Genomic DNA, 20,378 nt, shown 5'->3' on the forward strand with positions numbered 1-20,378 from the left:
GCTGGAAGAATAAATTTCACAAGGTGCTGGTGACTGAAAAAATAGAAAACTGCAAAATACAATATATACAGAATGATTTCATTTATGTAAAATAATACATACAAGAATCTATACAAAATAAATTTTCTCTATGGGAACTTATGCATAGAAAGGGGTCTGAAAGGCCATTCATCAAAAATATGTCGACTTTAGGCACTGGGATTTATTCTCTCCTTTCCATTTTTTAAATTGTTTGGGTTTTCTACGAGCATTTTAGTGTTATAAGCAGAAAAAAAAACTTAAAAGAAAAATACTAGAATGTTCACGGCACAGGTGAAGATTTTATCATTCTAGGAACTTTTCTGAAGGCTGCCAACAGCGTAAAATGACAGCTGATGAAGGATGCAACATAAGACATGATTTTTTTTCTAGCTTTGAGATGTAACTGACATACAACATTGTGTAATTTTCAGGTATACAATGTGTTTATTCAATACACTTCTGTACTGTAAGATGACTACCACCACAGGGTTAGCTAACACCTTCACTCTGTCACATAATTACCATTTCTTTCCTGTGGTGAGATCATTTAAGGTCTACTTTCTTAACGACTCTCCAGTATATTGATGGTCCTTGAGGGCATTACCCTAAGTGCAATAAGAGAGAGAGAGGGGCGCCTGGGTGGCTCAGTGGGTTAAAGCCTCTGCCTTCGGCTCAGGTCATGATCCCAGGATCCTGGGATCAAGCCCCGCACTGGGCTCTCTGCTCAACAGGGAGCCTGCTTCCTCCTCTCTCTCTGCCTGCTTCTCTGCCTACTTGTGATCTCTGTCTGTTAAATAAATTAATTAATTAAAAAAAAAGAAGACAGAGAGAGAGAAACACTAGGGGGAGGGGAAATCTAAAACACTGAGGGGGAATCTAAAAAAGCCAACTCATAGAAAAAGAGATGTAGAAAGGTGGTTACCAGGGACTGGGGGTGGAGGAAATAGGGAGAGGTTGGTCTAAGAGTATAAACTTTAATACGATGAAGTTTGGGGAATCTCATGGATAGCATATTGATTATAGCCAATAAAAAGGGGCCCTTATGGCTAATAATACATTCTATGTTTATTAAAAAAATTAAATTTTTTTTTTTTAAAAAGGGACACTTACATTAAAGTTTTATGAATCCTTTCTATGGCTTCTTCGAGTTCCTCCTTCTGATCAGGAACAAACCGGTACTCTGACACATAGCCTGCAGTATGCGTATATGGGTCGTAATCTCCAAGCTCAGCTACAAAAGAAATTACATTTTTTTCCATTTTAGAAAAATAGTCCTAAAAATATTTCAAAATATTCCTATCATGCCGAAAATATTTTCTTCAAATGTCTTGTTAATAAATTCATACATAACGAATTTTAGTAAAAAACAACTCTGATTAGCATATATAAAGTGTATTATAAAATATAAGTTCTATATTTCTATAAGTTCTATAATCTTTCTGAAAGATTACAATTATTATTTTCATTTCTATTATCTTTACCAGACTATATGAGATAACAATGTTGTTAACAGAATTTAGAGTACATATATTAGAAATGCTAGAGGCAAAAACAACCAGGATGCCCCAAATGGAAATTTAACACAATGTTGTACATTGGTTTACACAAAAAAAGGCAAAATGAAACCAGAAAGCTCATTATATTACATTTAATGAGATTTTCCTCCCTATGTTAATCTACCTTCCAAGCCCAACCCAATTCATCTATGTGACATTTTTCCTAGGACATTTTTTCTAGACTATTCCTGATCTCCAAGTGCTACAAAGGCAAGGAATACACTGTCTCATTGTCCCCATACCTAGCTTGATTCTTAGAAAGGGCTCAGTATTTCCACTTAGAAATTGAAAACATCCTCAGCCTCCAAAATGACAATGCAACCTGGAGTTGCCCCACGTGGCTGCCATATTGATGCCAAAAGATGAGGCACAACCAGGGCGACACCCTGAGCTGGTGTTGTCATCTGACCACAGGGAGTCTTCACAGCAGTTGCCCGAAAACAATATGATCTCTGAGACAATCACAGTTTGGGCGATCAACAAACTAGGTGGGATGTAGAATGGAAGGGATTTTCAGATTCCGCTTCATCAAGAATCAATGCCATTCCTGTGACTAAAACTCTGAAGTGACCTATTACAAAGGATACATAACTGGCTTTATTTTTACCTCTTCTGAAAGGACACGGATTAAAACCTGAATTCTGACTAAAATTTTGTTTAGGAAAATGTCATTTTCTAAGAAGAATTTTAGTACATAAACTTGCTTAAAAAGAAAAATTCAAATTTTTTCTCGGTTGGCTGCAATGGAACCTACATTGGATGGCATAAGCTCCCAGCTGAGCAGCAATGTTGACAGGGCAAGGCAGCCGGCCCTGAAGGACGTCTTGCTTCACCTGCAAGAAAAACTGATACCTACAAGAGAAATGGAAAAAAGAGATTCATGGTATCTTATACCACCTAGACTCTGATAATCACGGCAACAACCAATGTAATGAAAATAAAGCCACTTCTGTTCTGTGGTGAGGAGACTGTTGAGTGAACAGGACCTCTTTAAACACACTCTACATAAGCAATACAGGATCGTGGCCAAAAAGCGCAGGCTCTCAAGGTAGACTGGCTGGCCTGCATCCCAGCTCTGGTACTCACCTGGGCAGCTGCTGACCCTCTCCAACAGCACATCTCCTCACCTGCAGAACTCTCCTCATAAGGTTAATGTGGAGGTTACACAGAAGCTATTCTCAAGATGCTCATTATTGCACTGCCACACCTACTATGACCCAGCCTTACTGGGAGAAACAAATTGTAAGGACCTAATGCTCTATAATGTGTTACCTACAGGGTCTAAACTCATGGATTACAGGACAAAAAGTTATTATAGTGCAATTCCATCAATTCTTATGCCCATTATCCATGGCTTTGCTCATTCTATTTGCCTAAAAAAAAACCCTGTTACAAAAGCACCAACCACTGCTCTAAACACTGTAAATATAATAACTCATTCCAAGGGTCTTACATACAATAACTTACTTAAGACTTTAAGTCAGTACTATTACCATCTCTGTTTTGCAGAATGAAGACTTTAACAGACACAACGAGATGAAGTAACATGTCCAAGACATCACAACTAGTTAAGTAGCAGAGCCAGAACTGGAACGCAGGCAGTCTGACCCTAGAACCTCTTAATCAGGATGCTAGGCAACTTTGGCTAGCTTCCACTCCCCCAACCCCATTCAGTCTTTCAGCCTGTGCCAGGGGTTTATAAACCAACACAATGAACCATCAACACTGTTCTTGGCTGCCATCACCCACCTACACACATACACACACATACACACACAAACACGCGCACACACGCACGCACCAGGCTGTCACTGTGGTTTCTGTTTCTTTGGATGCCAACTCATGTTGTCATTGGGAAGGACAGAAGAAAGACAACGGAAATAAATTATAAAAATCAGCTGTGATAAGCTTTTCTTCTCTGAATGCTTACAACCAAGGCCCATAGTAAGGGAATCCAAATGTTAGATGCTACTTGTTATTACTATTTCTAGAAGACTGATACCAAGTTTAATTATATCCACAAGCTTAAGAGAGAATCTGCATAACACCCTGTGTTTCCTCACTGCCCGTTTCAGTAAATAGCACCATAGCCTCCAGATAGCCAAGTGAGAGAAACCTAACCATCAGGGGTAATCCCTGGCACCACATCCAGTCACAGAGTCTGCTGTCTTCTGGAATAGGCACACTGCTCTCCATCTCCTAGCCTAGGTCACTATCCCCCAAATTTCTAAAACCTTCAGTGCTCTGCCCTCTTTCATATTATCTCCCTTCCCACCAACCTTCCTGAGAACTAAACAAAATTCTTGAGAGAAAAACAGGATTACATCACTCCCTTAACAAACAGACAAAACCTTAACAAACTTCACTTGCAGGATAAAGTTCAGATCCTTAAGAGATCTTGTGATGTCCACAGCTCAGTTACGGAGTGGCAGGCTTCCCTAGCTTCCTCTGCAAATGGGGTCCATGGCCTAGCATCCCTGTCCCACCACCAGCCACTCGCACAGAGGCCCCTGAGGGGTCGCCATCCAGGTTTCCTCCAGCCCACAAGCTACAGCCCAACAGAACGGCAGCCTTCCCCTTCTGCGGCTCACTTGCTCATACCCACCTGCAACTATCACCAGTGCCACTGGGGTTCCTCTTCCAGTAACAGCCCCTGTGGAAGTGCAGGGCATTCTGGGCAATCCATCCCTCACCACCCTGCTCTTCCCCCCCGCCAGCCAGGGTCACTGGTGGACAAGCTGCTTTCAAGGGAAGTCTACTCTCCCATTCATGGCTATGCTTCTGGAGTTCCCGAGATGCTCAGAATATCCCCCAAGCCTCCAGCAGCAGCATCACCTGGGACTTGGCTCTGGAAGCCATGAGGAAGCCACCGGGTGACCAGCCTGGCAAAGCCACCAGCAGCCCCCAGGCTTCAGGAGATGCTAGGCAGATCAGAGCCCCTCCCTTCCTTCCCCACAGACAAGGCAGGCTGCAGCAAGCAGGAAGAGCTGGGTTCTTTTATGGCAAAACACCAAAAAGTAAGTTGAGAGAACCCCACTCTCTACTCTCCAAATCACATTCAAGCCTTCCTGACACCTTATAACCCTGTGCACCAAGGGTAAAACAAACTACAAACAGCAGGGGGTGGACGGGGGCGGGGAGGGGGAGAGAAAAAGGAAAAGGCTTATAAGACTTTTGCTTCTTGAGCCAAATCTCTTGTCATTAACCAATGACCACCCCCACTCCCTAACTTGCATTCACTTTTCTAGTAACCTGCTTAACTACTCACCATGCCCTGAATGCTCATCTTGGATATCAAATCCACTTTGTTATAATCATCTGTCCTCCTCTTGAAGAGGAGAAAAGCAGAGTAAAGCAAAGCATTATTAGCAGAATTGTAAATGCAAAAGCTTATAAACTGAACAGACGTTTTGCTAGAATTACTAATGCTTGCTGGAAACTTCCATTTAGCTACATTCTCTTTCTCTATTGTTAACCTAGAATTTCTTTTCCTGAAGTGTATTTTTTTTTTTTAAGGAAATGGGTCACAGATGCATATTTGTCTTGCTCTATTAAGACTTTTATAACATCTGACTGAACAGTCAAATCGCTTGCCAAACACAGAAACAGAGGGACATAATCCCACAAGAGTTTGCTTCAAAGGCAAAGGAAAAAAAAAATCAGAGGGAGATGAAAAAACAAAGATAGAGCTGAAACAGAGAAAGACAAACAGATACAAAGAAACAGGGACCCTATCCCATCAGGGACTATAATCTCAGTATATAGGTCTGGCACATAGTAACTGCTCAATAAATAGTTGTTGTCTTGGATGGATATACAAATGAGCAAGGAGAGAGATGGCTAAAATGGAAAAAACTTAACATTCTTTGCCGTTTTTGAGAAATTCACAAAGAGAAAGAAAAAAGGAATCTGTTCAAAGTTCCCTGGATAGCATATCTTTTAAAGATACCACAGATCTTTAAGTCATCACATTAAAAAAAAACCCACTAAAATCAAGATAAGTACAGTATTTTAAATTAAGAATTTGATTAATTTTATCACAGCAAGCATCATATTAGTTTTTTTATATGACAAATTTATGATATAATAAAATTATATTTTCATATGCTAAACAAATACTTTATCATTATGTCAGGGACTATTTTTAACTAACAGGATGTAACTTATTTTGTCTATTTTATGTGACTTAGGGTACAATCTAGCATTTTATTTAAATTACAGATTTAGAGTTGTTGGGCTTTCCCTCTGTCACTCTGATTAAGGCCATGATTGGATGCTTGAGTCCTTGTTTACCTCTGGTTTTAATTAGGAGGAACCTACATCCCAGTTTGCCTAGGACAGTTCTTATTTATTACTATTATACATACCTAACAATTAACAACTCTCCTTGTCATTCTCCAAAGCGTCAGAGTTTGGACGATCAATTACAGTGTGACCCTGGTTATATTGTAACCCTACTGCATAAAAAAAAAATGCTCACTAAAGATGATCCACTTAATAAGGAAGCTTTCCAGACTCATCTGGTACAAAACCGAGGCATCATAAAGTATTATTTATCTTTTCTTTTTTTTTAAGAGAGAGAGCACAAGCATATGAGTGGTGGGGGGGACAGAGGCAGAGAAAGGATCTTAAGTAGAGTCCACACCCAGCATGGAGCCCCATGTGGGACTGGATTTCACAACGATGAGATCATGACCTGAACTGAAATTGAGAATCAGATGCTTGGGTGCCTAGATGGCTCAGTTGGTTCAGCGACTGCCTTTGGCTCAGGTCATGGTCCCAGAGCCCCTGGATCAAGTCCCACATTGGGCTCCCAGCTCCGTGGGGAGTGTGCTAATCCCAAATAAATAAAGAAAATCTTAAAAAAAAAAAAATTTTTAAAAAGAGAGAGTCAGATACTTAACCGAGTAACCCAGGCACCCCTAGGCACCTCTGTATGTAAATTAATATTCTGGTGTATACGCACTGTCTCCCAAGCTAGGATCATGAGCCCTGGGGTAAAAGAGCTGAATCTTGGGGCGCCTGGGGGGCTCAGTGGCTTAAAGCCTCTGCCTTCAGCTCAGGTCATGATCTCAGGGTCCTGGGATGGAGCCCCACATCGGGCTCTCTGCTCAGCAGGGAGCCTGCTTCCCCCTCTCTCTCTGCCTGCCTCTCTGCCTACTTGTGATCTCTGTCTGTCAAATAAATAAATAAAATCTTAAAAAAAAAAAAAAAAAGCTGGATCTTCCACCCTATCCACACTTACCACAACACTACAACCAGTACAATACAAGTTAAGGGCTTGACATATTGGCTTCACAGTTTTCTGTTTAGCTGATGTTCACTGAAAAGGGCTGAGTTGACACCAAGCATGTACAGGCTGTTGAACACCATTAACAATTTAACAAGTATCAGAGGCAAGAAGAATGGCAAGGGAGGTTAGCTTAAGGACGGGGCAGAGAGACCCCATTCTTTCTGGAACCCAAAAAGAAGGTTCGCTGAGACTCAGAGGCCAAAGACATGCTTCCACCAATACACCTAAAATGTACCTGCCAGTGACTGAGACCCTGGTGAGGAAACTGAGCACGGTGGGGACAAGCAGAAGTCTGACATCAGTGCTGGCTGAATTTGACAGTGAAGCAGCTGAGGGGAGAGTAGCTGCCTTCACGGAAGGCAGGATTGTTTTCTGCCTCCTACACAGAGGGAGCCTTGCACATGACAGGAGCCCAGCCTTTTAAACAAGGCTTAAATGTCAGGGACAGAGGGAAATGGTGTATATGGCTTAAGGAGAAAAACAGTAGAGGAAGCACACATGAATTTTCAAGAAAATGTGACAAAACCAGGAAAGACACTCTCACCTCAACAACTTAAAACGAATGATTAAAATAGAGGAACAAATAGCAGTAATATCACCTTCCATTTGGATAGTCCTCTAAAGTTCACAAATTTCTCTTACATCTACACTGGAATGTGACCCTTGTCCCAACTCTACTGTACTGAGAACCATATGCTCTTCACTGACAGGAGACAGGAACTCTGGACGTAAACTTGGAACAGCAGGTCAATCAGCTGGTAAAGAAGCTAAAACAAGCTAATCTTTGCAAAATGAAAAACAGGGATTGCCTTATTAAAATAATAAGATTTTAAAAATAATTGATAAGCTTAAGGTCAGTCCCCCACCCCCCCACCGCCAAAAAAAAAAAAAAAACTATAAAACATTACAAAACAAAATAAAAAGCAAATACCCATTTTTAAGGTATCTTTTAGAAACTAAAAAGAATCCATTATGAACATGTCATTTGGAATATTCTTTTTTTAAAAAGTGCTCTTAGACCCTTAGAAATTCAGAAAGATTTCAATGACATCACAGATAGGACAGTGTCCACAGAATGGGCAGTCCCTCTATCCTTCCTTTCTGGAAGACTGAAATCCTCTTTGGTCACCTTAGTACTGCGACCACAGGAAGGCAATGCTTCATGTGGTTATTAAATGAAGGCAGGCGAGTGAATTCTGTCCTTAAGAACAAATTCAAGAAATGTAGGCAAAAGGACAGTCATAGGAGGACAGTCATAATTAAATGAACAACTACACCCAGAAAGTTGTGATTTGTGGATTGACTTTAAACTGGAAGACCCATCACAGGTCTTTTCCTCCCTTATTTTTGTATCAGTAATTTGAAAATATGAAATACTTATCATTATTTTTCAGAGAGAGAGAGAGAGCATAAACAGGGGAAGGAGCAGAAGGAGAGGGAGACAAACACACTTCTGCTGAGTGGGGAGTCCAGAAACAGGGCTCAATCTCAGGACCCTGAGATCATGACCTGAGCCAAAATCAAAAGTGGAATGCTTAACTGACTGAGCCACCCAGGCACCCCTCCAAAGCCTGTCTTCTTAAAAGTATGTGTGCTATGCTTATCAACAGTGCAGAGAATACAGAGCTATAAGTGAAGCAGAATAGAGGGCTGGAAGGAGAAGAGACATTAGATTTATTCTACCAGAAAGAACATCTGGTGCCAGTGAGAAAAGCTATAGGGATTTCTCACTGAATTTCCTATCAGTTTGCTAGGCAATAAGGTTTCCTATCTTAAAAATGTTTACAAGGAAGCTAGTGGTAACATTAGGAATGTTCTGTAAAAGGTACAGGTCAGGGTACATGAATTCTAAATGAGGAGTCTTCCTCACAGTCTCCCAATTTTGTTCATTTCAGACAACTTTTTAGAGTACTTAGCAACTACTCTAAGTTGATATGATTCTATTCACTTCCATTTTCTCAGGGTCTGGAACCTTATTTTCCTGTGTATCGCATTCACCTTTAGTATTTTTTCCTGAATAAACACTTTTCTGGAATGCTGCATCTGTCTGATTGAGAAGATTCAATGCTAGCTTTATTTGTAGTTTTAAAAAAAGAAACAAACTAGAAAGCCATCCCCAAGGGCATGGTTAAGTAAGTTAAGGAGTACCACACAGGAGTAAAACAGATTGGTTAGACAGTGAAAGAGGTCTGCACAATAGGTAAGAAATGGTATGATTATCAAAAAACCCCCCAAAGCCTACATATATGGAAGAACAGTCATAAGCCTGTTTACTATAGCATTATTTTTCATATTAAAACTTATGAACCACCCAAGAACCAATACAGAACAGGCTAGGACAATTTTCCAAAGAACTGAAGCCAGATAAATGTTCAACTTGCAAATGCTGGCCTAAGTATATTTTTCCTTTAAAAGCATATGCTGGGAGGTTTGGGGTTTGGGTTTTAGTATCTGCTTTTGTCAAAATAATCTCATGTAACTGGCTCCCTCTCTGAGGTTCATTATGCCTACCCATTTAAATTAACATATGCAAGCAAATTAATGACTTTACCTTCAGAATACACCAAAAGTAACTATTCAGTGATATCATATCAAACGGACATTTTAACTTACCTATACTCAACTATATGTTTTGGACCACAAAAATAATTGATTACAGATCATGGCCACCAGATGGAAGTCAACAATGTAATCTGGTTCTTAACTACATGATTTGGTCTAATATTTGAGGAAAAGCAGGTTACAACAAATATGCTCTCGGGTTGTACATCACACACATATCTGTGCATTCTGTTAAGTGTTAAGGTTAAGGAGTGTTAAGGAGCTGGTAGTAGGTTCTGATGGGAAATTTCTGCTCATTAATATTTTGTGAACAGATTTAAAATAATGCATCATAAAACACTCATTTCCCACCCTACTAAGAGTAAACTGTGTGTCATTTGGAACCTAACCCTCATTTAAGATGTAACTCTGCTGAACTGCCCGAGCAAAGAGAGGACAAAATATTATCAAGCACTCCTGACCCAAAACCAAAGGCGACACAAGGTTGACATTAGTAGCACACCCTTCAGTCCTTACAAAATCTGATGGGACAGGTGTATCTCCGCATTTATAGCTAAGGAATGTAAGAAACGCAGGCTACTGACAACCTCAAAATGAAACTTTCCTTGTATTTTCATAAAATGTTATTTCCTTGCAATTTCCTAATGTGTTACAGCTACAGAGGGCTTTTTTGAACCACGTAGACTCAGTTTCCCCATGAGCCCACAATTCAGAAACCCCTCTACCGAAAAGACTATTCATGAAGCTCTAATGTAAATATGATCACTCTCCTTAACCTCTTCCCAACACAATGGCCTTTCCCCCATAGAGGTGTGCTCCTAGGAAGCCTCCCAGGACAGCCCCCTTTTTAAAGTTGTCAGTACTGAGGTGGCTGGCGATGGAAAATGGGAATGCAGCGCAGCCTGGTTCTCAAAGTGAGGCCTAATTATCACACTCCCGAGAGGAACAGGGAAGGCTCACTTAGCCTCCTCTTTCCTCACCCTTCTCTGTGCAATCCGGAATTGAGACAAAAGAGTCAAAGGAAAAAGATGAAAGAATACAACAGGAACAAAACCAGAGACTGCCTTAGTTATCAAAGACATGATTCCCAATGCTTGGAATAATGCATTTGGCTTTACTTGAGCCAATGATAGGAGCTCACTTGGAAAACTGACCACTTCGAGTTGAGTCAGAGAAAATGCTTGTGTTTGTTCCCACGTGCTGACAGGTCACCAGTGGAATTAAGTGAAAACCTAACACTGCTGCCTGCTCTGTAAAGCCACTTGCAAATGTAGACGTGGACTCTCTTAACAATATAACCAACACCAAATGGAAACTGCGTCTTAAATGAAATAAAGTACTTGATGACAAAGGTAAAGGAATACACTGAAAAAAGGTTGTTGTAGTTGTTGTTTTTCTCTCCCTTACACTAGTAGCAAGTATCTTTTCATTTCCTATAGAGGTGAATGAAAGCTCTGGACAACTGATATTTAAGCTACAACCAATTAAAGAGTAGTAACTGGCTCTTCAAATTGGCATTTACGTATGTAAACCAAGCATTAAAATATCCTTCTTTTACGCAGTTCAAATGGCTACTTTCGCATGACTACAAAAGCTGAATGCAGCCTTCACAATAATGATACAGAAATACCCCCTCATAGCAGATGCAAAATCTATCATCATGTCACCTGTGTTCATGCCATTGTTCACACACATCTATCATCAGACACTGATCTGCCTCATGCAACGCTAGCTTAAATTTAACTCTCAGTGGAGATGCATTACAAAACAAGGTAGACACCCATCTAAATGTTTGACTCCAATTTGTATTAAATATGTATATGCATACATGTATTGTTCTAAAGCAAAGTCAATACTATACCTGGTTATTTCTTCTTTAAGCTTACATGGATCTTCAGCATAGAATTTAATACCAAAATATAAAGTATATGGAGGTCCAGCTAAAATAAGAAATAGAAATTAAATTTCATGTTATAAATTAGTCAAAGTAGAAGTGTAATATTATACAATTATTAAAAATTACACTCACCAAAAATATCTGTAAACTATATATTGGATAAGAGGTTAATATCCCAAATATATGAGGAACTTCTACAACTCAACATCATAAAACAAACAACCCAATTTAAAAATGGACAAAGGACTAAAATACACATTTTTTCAAAGCAGACATATAAATGTCTAACGGGCACATGAAAAGATATTCAACACTAATTATCGGGGAAATGCAAATCGAAACCATGAGGTATCACTTGACACCTTTACGAATGGCTATTAGCAGTAAGACAAAAGTGTTGGTGAGGATAAACCCTTGTATACTGTTGCCAGGGACATAAATTGGTCCAGCCATTATGGAAAACAGTACAGAAATCTCCCAAAAATTAAAAATAGAACTACCATATGATCCAGCAATTCCATTACTGGGTATTTATCCAAAGGAAATGAAATCAGGATTTCAAGGATATATCCGCACTCCCATGTTCTCTACAGCACTAATCACAACAACCAAGATATAGAAGCAACCCAAGCATCCATCAGTGAACTAAGGGAATATATACATATACATACACATGTGTGTGTGTGTGTATCACATATAACACACATATATTGTGTATGTGTTATATATATATATATATATATATATATATATATATCTCACAAATAACATACAGACAATAAAATATTATTCAGTCATTAAAAAAAAAGAAAATCTTCCCATTTGAAATGACATGGATGAACCTGGAGAACACTATGCAAAATGAAATAAACCAGATGCACAAATAACAAATAATGCCTGATCTCACTTACATGTGCAATCTAAAATAGTCACATACATAGATGCAGTGTAGAATGGTGGTTGCCAGGGGAAGTGGTAGGAGAATGAGATGTTGTCCAAAGGTTACAAAGTGTCAGTTAGGCAAGATGAATGACTTCTGAGGATCTAATGTACAGCATGGTGACTATAGTTAATGATACTGTATTGTATACTTGAAATTTGCTAAGAAGTTAGATCTTAAATATACTCAATCCACACACACACACACACACACTCAATTGTGCAGAGGTGACAGAAAAGTTCTTGACAGTGGTGATCTTTTCACACTGTATAAATATATTGAAACATCAAGTTCTGCATCTTTTTTAAAAAAAAGATTTTATTTATTTATTTGACAGACAGAGATCACAAGTAGGCAGAGAGGCAGGCAGATAGAGAGGAGGGGATGCAGGCTCCCTGTTGAGCAGACAGCCCGACCTGGGTGGGGCTCAGTCTGAGCCGAAGGCAGAGGCTTTAACCCACTGAGCCACCCAGGTACCCCATGCACCTTTAATTCATATGATTTTTATATGCTAAAGGCATCTCAATAAAGTTCTTTGTTGCTGTTTTTGAAAGATTTATTTATTTGGCAGGATCGTGCCAGGGCTGGGGGTGGGGGCAGGAACAGGAGACAGAACCTCAGGCAGACATCATGCTCAGTGTGGAGCCCAAAACAGGGCTTGATCTCATGACCCCAAGATCATGATCTAAGACAAAACCAAGAGTTTGCGCCTAACCACCTATGCCACTCAGGTACCCCCTCAATAAAGTTGTTTACTAAGAACTTCTAAACACACAAGAAAGTGTAAAATTTAAAAAAAGGATTGAAAGTTTTATAACAGTAGGACTTCAACTCTGCAGGTATCTACATAGGTATAGGTCTATGTGTCCACAAACAGAGGAAAAAAGAGATCAAATATTTTAGATGTTGCCAGTTCTTATACCTAGTTAGTGAGGCTGCACACAATTTTTATTATTAATTATTGACAATTTTCCCATTTTTCCCATTTTCTATCCTAAATGGGACAATTTTCCCATTTTCTACAATACATGTATTTTTTCACAATGAAGAAAAATTAATGATAAAACAAATGGTTTTTTAAAACCACCCACCTACTACTAACTATTGCAAAAAGTACAAAAACATCCAACAAAAGCTGATACCAAAAGATAGATACTTAAATGCTTACTAACAGGTGGACCATTTAAGTCAACCATGGTACATATATATGGTACATACCACTGCTTAAATTGGTAGAGGGAGAGGGAGAACTCTATATGCTGACTGGGAAAGATTACCAACCTACGTCTGATGGCAGAGATCTGATCCCTTTTGTGAAAAAGAAAGTTATCTATTAAAATGTGTTTCCCGGGGCACCTGGGTGACTCAGAGGCTTCTGAGATCAGGTGGCTTCTGAGCCACCCAGGTGCCCCGGGAAACATATTTTAATGGATAACTTTCTTTTTTACAAAAGGGATCAGATCAGGTCATGATCCCCGAGTCCTGGGTTTGAGCCCCACATCGGGCTCTCTGCTCAGCGGGGAGCCTGCTTCCAGCCCCCCTGCCTGTGATCTCTCTCTCTCTCTCTCTGTCAAATAAATAAATAATTTTTTTAAATGTCTTTTTATAAAATATGTTTCCCCCCACCCCCAGAAGAACACACAAAAAATAACTAACATGGCAAATTTGGGGAAGAATTGGAAAGTTTTTCCCCAGCTTTAATGAGGTATAACTGACAAATTACATTGTAATACATTTAAAGTGTGTAATGTGATGATTTGGTGTACGTATACATTATGAAAGGATTCCCCTTATCAAGTTAATTAACACATTCATCCCTCACATATTTTACTTTGTGTGTGTGTGAGAACATTTACATTCTACTCTTAGCAAAACTGGTAATTTTCTTTCCACATATCTCTCTCACCTTTTTAAGAAAAAAAAAATCATCAGGGAGGTTCTGTGGTAGGTTTATAGGCAGTATTTGTATAATTCCTAAACTTTTCTAAGAATGTGCTCTTGTATATTTAAGAAGATAATTCCCATCTCAGTCATTTACTACATATAGAAGAACGACGTGCACAAATACGAAACATATATATGAAATAAAGCCTGGAATAATACTTACATGGGGAAACTTAAAATATAATTAAACATTCATATTGTGCAAGAGGACACAAGCCCTTTGGATGCCAATTACATCATATTATACTCTTACTAGAAGTATTTCTATTCCAGAGGGTATGAATCTAACTTAAACTGCTTCCAAAACTTCTGAGTAGTGTGGTAACTAGATCTTATATTACACCTGTTTTATCTTTTTTATTTATGTGACAGAGAGATAGAGAGCACAAGTAAGCAGAGTGGCAGGCAGAAAGAGAGGGAGAAGCAGGCTCTCCGTTGAGCAGGGAGCCTGATATGGGACTTGATCCCAGGACCCTAGGATCATGACCTGAGCCGAAGGGAGCCCCTTAACCAACTGAGCCACCCAGGCGTCCCTTAAACCTGTTTTAAACTGGATTTCCTACTTGGTATATTTAATCAGTGGTCATAATTTCTAATTTTTTCTTCAACAAAAGTTCTTACACACACACACACACACACACACACACACATACACACAAAGATGCGAAGTATACAACTCAATTAAAATATTTCCACTCACATTTTGTTATCCCAAGTCTCTGATAGTGTGTAACTGACAAAAAGTAACCTGCGTCTTTCGATTTTCATTTTTACTGACTAAAAAAAGTGACAGGTTCAGAAGTTGGGGGAAGCAAATTAAGTAGAACAGGTCATAAAGCCACGTTATAATTTATTGTTATTATGCCACACATATGTGATGTCTGTAGAACCCCAAAGCCCTGTTCCTGGCATGCAGAAGACAAGGGACACCAGGGCCCTGCCTCCTCTCCCCTTATCTGCGCCTTTCTGGACAAGGCATTCCTTAAGCTAGAGCTTTTCTAAGAACTAAATTTCAATAAACTTTGTTATAAATGATCATTAGAGTTGATTCCATACGTTTGATTTCTATGATCACTTAATCAGGGTGTTTATTTTTCTGCCAAATACATCTTCAGCCCTGAGTGTAGATGTCAGGGAGGCACAGACTATTAAATATTTAGAAGAGCCAGGAAGTCCATGGTCTGTGGGTCTATCTCTGTCAATCAAGCTCTGTGCTGCTGAGCAGATGGGACCGCCTGTGCCGCAGGCCACGGGGGCTGGGATCTAGGGGCAGGAGGAGCTCACATGCTGTGGGGCCAGAGCACAAAGGGAAGAAGGCCTTGTCCAGATTCCAGAGTTGCTTTTATTGTCTGCAACGTGACAGATTACACCCTATTGACCAAGCCTAGCCATTTCAAATGGGTTCAGTGATGAGCATTAAGCAGAAGTAATTCAGTTTGGGCAAATCTCCTACAAAGACTTTTGGCCCAAATCAGCCCTCTATTTCCCACGTGCATATTCAATGGTTTCTGTTCTAAATATAAGGCATCACTACCACTTGACTACATTTAATAATGTATAACAATATTTTATAAACATGTGATTCTGAACAACCACCCAATAACATAGAATAGGCAGGTCAATCTCCAAGGAGGGAAGCAATTTGCTTAAGATCACAAGGTTGAGCGCCAAGTTTGCTAATACCTAGAGTTCGGGGCTTTCTGGCCACTCTTCCATATAGCCTCTCAAGGAAAAGAATTATAATACCTCCGACGTAAGCAAATATTTTCATCTCCATCACTATTTTATAGGTCAATGTAAGGCTATGGAAATGGACATTCTGGAGCAAGGATATGCCTGATCAGATATCTTTTGGCTTCCTGTTCTAAGACTGACTATCAATAAACAGTGTGCTGATGAAGCACATTCCTAAAATTATTATCTTGAATCCATGTCTTTCAATAGAATCTACCTTTAATAAGTTAATGTTGTTTCACATTAGCTAAAAAATACAGAAGCCAAAAACCAGAAATCCTCTAAAACACCTTTTGTGAGGACCAATTTCAAGGCCTCTAATGATAGTAAGTCTTCCATGAGCTCAAGGAGAAAGAAATTAAGACCCACCTATAAGAATCCTGGTGACTGGCAAATACTCCATTATTTTTACAGATACTGTTTCTGACTAATCTACATGAGATGTGAGAACCATTTTCCTTCATTAATTATCAAAGTATTTCATGAGGTAAAATATAAAAATTATGTTTTCTTTAGTTATATCACCTTCCTTCAATATCAGCATTTTATTCTTTGACAGAACATTTATTTAGGATTAAAAAGCAGCTTCATTAGAAATTACAGATATTTAAATAGAATATTTCATACCATACAAAGAAATAAATACTTCAAATGTGCTCAGGACCACTAGTAATGCACGTCAAATAAAATAGACTCATCACTTAGGAATCTCAACTTTTTAAAATAAAATCCTGTGAGTTTTCCCTTCTCCTAATGTCCTCCATGCTATTCCTTATGTTCCACATATAAGTGAAACCATATGATAACTGTCTTTCTCTGCTTGACGTATTTCACTTAGAATAATCCCCTTCAGTTCCTTTCGTGTTGATGCAAATAGTGGGTATTCATCTTTTCTGATGGCTGAGTAATATTCCATTGTGTATATGAACTACATCTTCTTTATCCATTTGTCTGTTACAGGGCATCTCAGCTTCTCCCACAGTTTGGTTACTGTGGACACTGATGCTATGAACATTGGGGTGAATGTGCCCCTTCTTTTCACCACATTGGTATCTTTGGGATAAATACCCAGTAGTGCAATTGCTGGGTCGCAGGGTAGCTCTATTTTTAACTTTTTGAGGAAACTCCATACTGTTTTCCAAAGTGGCTGTACCAACTTGCATTCTCACCAAACAGTGTAAGAGGGTTCCCCTCTCTCCACAACCTCTCCAATATTTGTTACTTCCTGCCTTGTTAATTTTTGCCATTCTGACTGGTGTAAGGTGGTATCTCAATGTGGTTTTGATTTGTATTGCCCTGATGGCTAATGATGTTGAAGGGGGGAATTGGAGGGGGAGATGAACCATGAAAGACTGTGGACTCTTTGGAACAAACTGAGGGTTTCAGAGAGGAGGGGGTGGGAGGATGGGTGAGCCTGGTGGTGGGTATTAAGAAGGGCACGTATTGCATGGAGCACTGGGTGTTATACACAGATAATGAAGCATGGAACACTACATCAAAAATTAATGATATTACTGTACAGTGACTAACATAACATAACACAATAAAATAAAATAAATCCTGTAAGTTTGTTTTAAAATAATCATTCCTGACATTTTTCTAATTTTTAAACTGGTATTTTTTTTAACTACTTCATTCAAATGGCTAAGACAGACTTACTATATTTATTACTATACCTGAATTCTTGGGAAAAATACCAATATCTAGATCCTGAAGGATGAAACTTTTTAAATTGGAACTCCTACCATTTATATGTAGATACCTCACAGAAGTTACCTGCATTCACAACTAATCCCAGGTACCCTCATTCCTCCCCTTCTTGGCCTTCAGTAGGCAGTCTGCCCACTCAGGAAGAGTACTAGAAATACAGAAGTGCCAGAAGTCAGAAGACCAGGGCTCTGGTCATCCCTCTGCTACCAACTAGCTTCTCACCAAGGGCAAATCATGAACCCCTTAGGAATTAGGACTTACTCCTTTGTAGGCTGAGGAGACAGAACTTGGTGATATCTGAGGTATATTTTTGGAGGGTTCTTTCTAACGCCCACCAGCCAGCTACAAGCCTGTTTCTGCAACTGACACCCAACCGTATCCAGAAGGCTGGCACCCTAGCAGCTATGTTTATAGAACCCTGAAGAAGCCCAGACCACTGAGTAGACTGAGTGAGCCACGGACTCTCGCTGGGCTGGTCAGATACACCCTCCCATAGAACTGGGGCCTCCAGGACAGAGACTGCCAGTCGACCTCTGTGCATGGCTAGAGGTTTCCCCACAGACATGGGTAAACAGAGAGAAACAAAAATGATGCTGACGTTCAGAGAAACTGGACGTGCTGAGTCTGAGTTCCTGTTAGTTCTGCAGTTCCTCGTTTCCAGCTGCACAGATACATTCCTGCCCGTGGGGATCGTGAAGCACCCGATTTTACCACAGGGAATAAGCCAACAAACATGTGAAGGACAGAGTCAGGATGGGGGTAATGAAGGCCCAAGAATCTACTACATCTTACCAGAAATAATTTTCACAGCAAAGCAAAATGGTTTAATGAGTACTGAGTTTCACTTTGGGATGGTGAAAGAATTTGGGAGGTAGTGGTAATGGTTGCACAATGAATGTATTTAGGGCCACTCAAAAATGGCTAACATGGCACATGTTGTGTTATATATTTTATCATATTTTTAAAAAGATAATTTTTTAAAGATTTTATTTATTTATTTGATAGAGATCGCAAGTAGGCAGAGAGGCAGGCGGGTGGGGGGTTGCAGGAGGAAGAGGCTCCCTGCTGAGCAGAGAGCCCGATGGGGGACTCAGTCCCAGGACCCTAGGATAATGACCTGGGCTGAAGGCAGAGGTTTAACCCACTGAGCCACCCAGGTGCCCCAAAAAGTTAATTTAAAAAAATGACTCTCTGCATACTTAAGGATCACGGGCATTGATGCATATACTTCCATAAAGAAAAACCTGGTTATGGAAATTTAAGTTATACAATATAACCTTAATTATACCCTCAGTTACCTAGTAAGATTCATGTTCATAAAACCAAAAGAGATCCCCTAAAAATAGATGGGTCCTTTCTGAAGCCACAGAAATCTTCCAGGACACAAGGGCACTCCTTATGATAGACCCAAGCAAGTAATAGTGTGAATAACAAAACCACTCCTTAACCCAAGAAACTCAAGCTCTTTAGAAGGTCGGATGTCTACTTTTTTCCAAATTAATGCCTCTCTGCCTTTCCTTTTTAAGGTGAAAAAAATATTTTTAAGGTGAAATTTTAAAGACAAGAAAAATTTTTAAATCACTGACAAGTTAAAGGCAGGCATACGCCAAGCAAAATTCAATATTAAGATCCATCACTTAAAGTCTTTATTAACTAAAATTTAATCAGAGTTTAGAGGAAGAGTCTGGCAATGCACAGAACACCCATTTCCATATTCTGATACTTGAGTACTAGTACTCATCCCTGTAGTACTAAAGTATATTTCTGCACCCAACTAATCATGGACATAGTATCATTTTCAAGGCACCCCTTAACAAAATTAACATCAAATACCTACTGTTGATCAGTTCTTTGTGTTCAGCAAGGGTTTTTGCAGGATCCAGCCAATACTGTGAGGGGGGAAAAAGGAGGTAATTATAGAAATTAGTTGTTTTTCATTGGCTTTCACGTCAAGAATATTCGCAAAGTGTTATTTTAAATGACATTTAAATAATAAATATTTATCACACAGACACAGAAAATATATGCAAGAGTTTTCTGCAGCTAGAATACTAAAAGAAAAATGAAATTGATATTCAGAAGCAGAGAAGAGCAACAGTTGTTGTAGGTTCTTGGTGAAGTTCTCATACTGATTGTAACGTCACTAATAATCCAGATGCTGATGAGCAAGAAAATGATGGCTAGATAGAATGCTCCCCACATCTTTCCAAAGTTCCCATCGTAAGTGCCCTACGGCCATTTCTCCTCCTCAACATTTTTACCCTTTTCACTTTCTGTCCTATCCCTTATAGACAGCACTGCAACACATGAAGAAGAAAGCACATTAAATCAAATCCTCATTAAGTATCTAGGAAAGGGAACTCGGTGCAGTGGCTGAGGGTCAGAGTCCCAGAGCAGACCCAGCAGGATTCAGTCCAGGCTCTGCCCTCATCATCACCATGGAACTTGGAACAAGTTACTGGACTTCTCCAAATCTTCGTCATGGGCTTACTGTGTGGATTAATAAATTAATTCCCACAAAGTCTTTAGAATTGTCCCTGGTTCATACTATATATGCATGCTAGTGATAATTATTATTAAAGTCTAAGGTATTATTTATGAATTCAAGTTAATCTCTAAGGAACAGAACTTCAGACAGTAATGGTAGAATTTTTGGCCATGGAAAGATCCCTTCCTTTATATCTTACCTTTGTGAAATGAAAGCACGCGTGTGTGTGTGTG

General features: G+C 39.5%; 1 protein-coding gene across 2 annotated transcripts in view; it reads right to left on the bottom strand.

Annotated features, from left to right (window-relative positions):
* The window catches only part of EPB41L4A (erythrocyte membrane protein band 4.1 like 4A), a 251,943-nt gene that overhangs the window by 103,365 nt on the left and 128,200 nt on the right, over positions 1–20,378 (bottom strand). For both annotated transcript variants that reach the window (XM_082723720.1, XM_082723719.1), the window contains exons 3-6: positions 19,495–19,546; positions 11,294–11,372; positions 2,332–2,429; positions 1,132–1,252 (exon numbers count right to left, since the gene is read on the bottom strand). In XM_082723720.1, coding sequence (XP_082579846.1) covers positions 1,132–1,252; positions 2,332–2,429; positions 11,294–11,372; positions 19,495–19,546 — 350 coding nt within the window. The remainder of the gene's footprint in view (positions 1–1,131; positions 1,253–2,331; positions 2,430–11,293; positions 11,373–19,494; positions 19,547–20,378) is intronic.

The sequence above is a fragment of the Mustela nivalis genome (genome assembly GCF_964662115.1).
Source record: "Mustela nivalis genome assembly, chromosome: 3".
NCBI lineage: Eukaryota > Metazoa > Chordata > Mammalia > Carnivora > Mustelidae > Mustela > Mustela nivalis.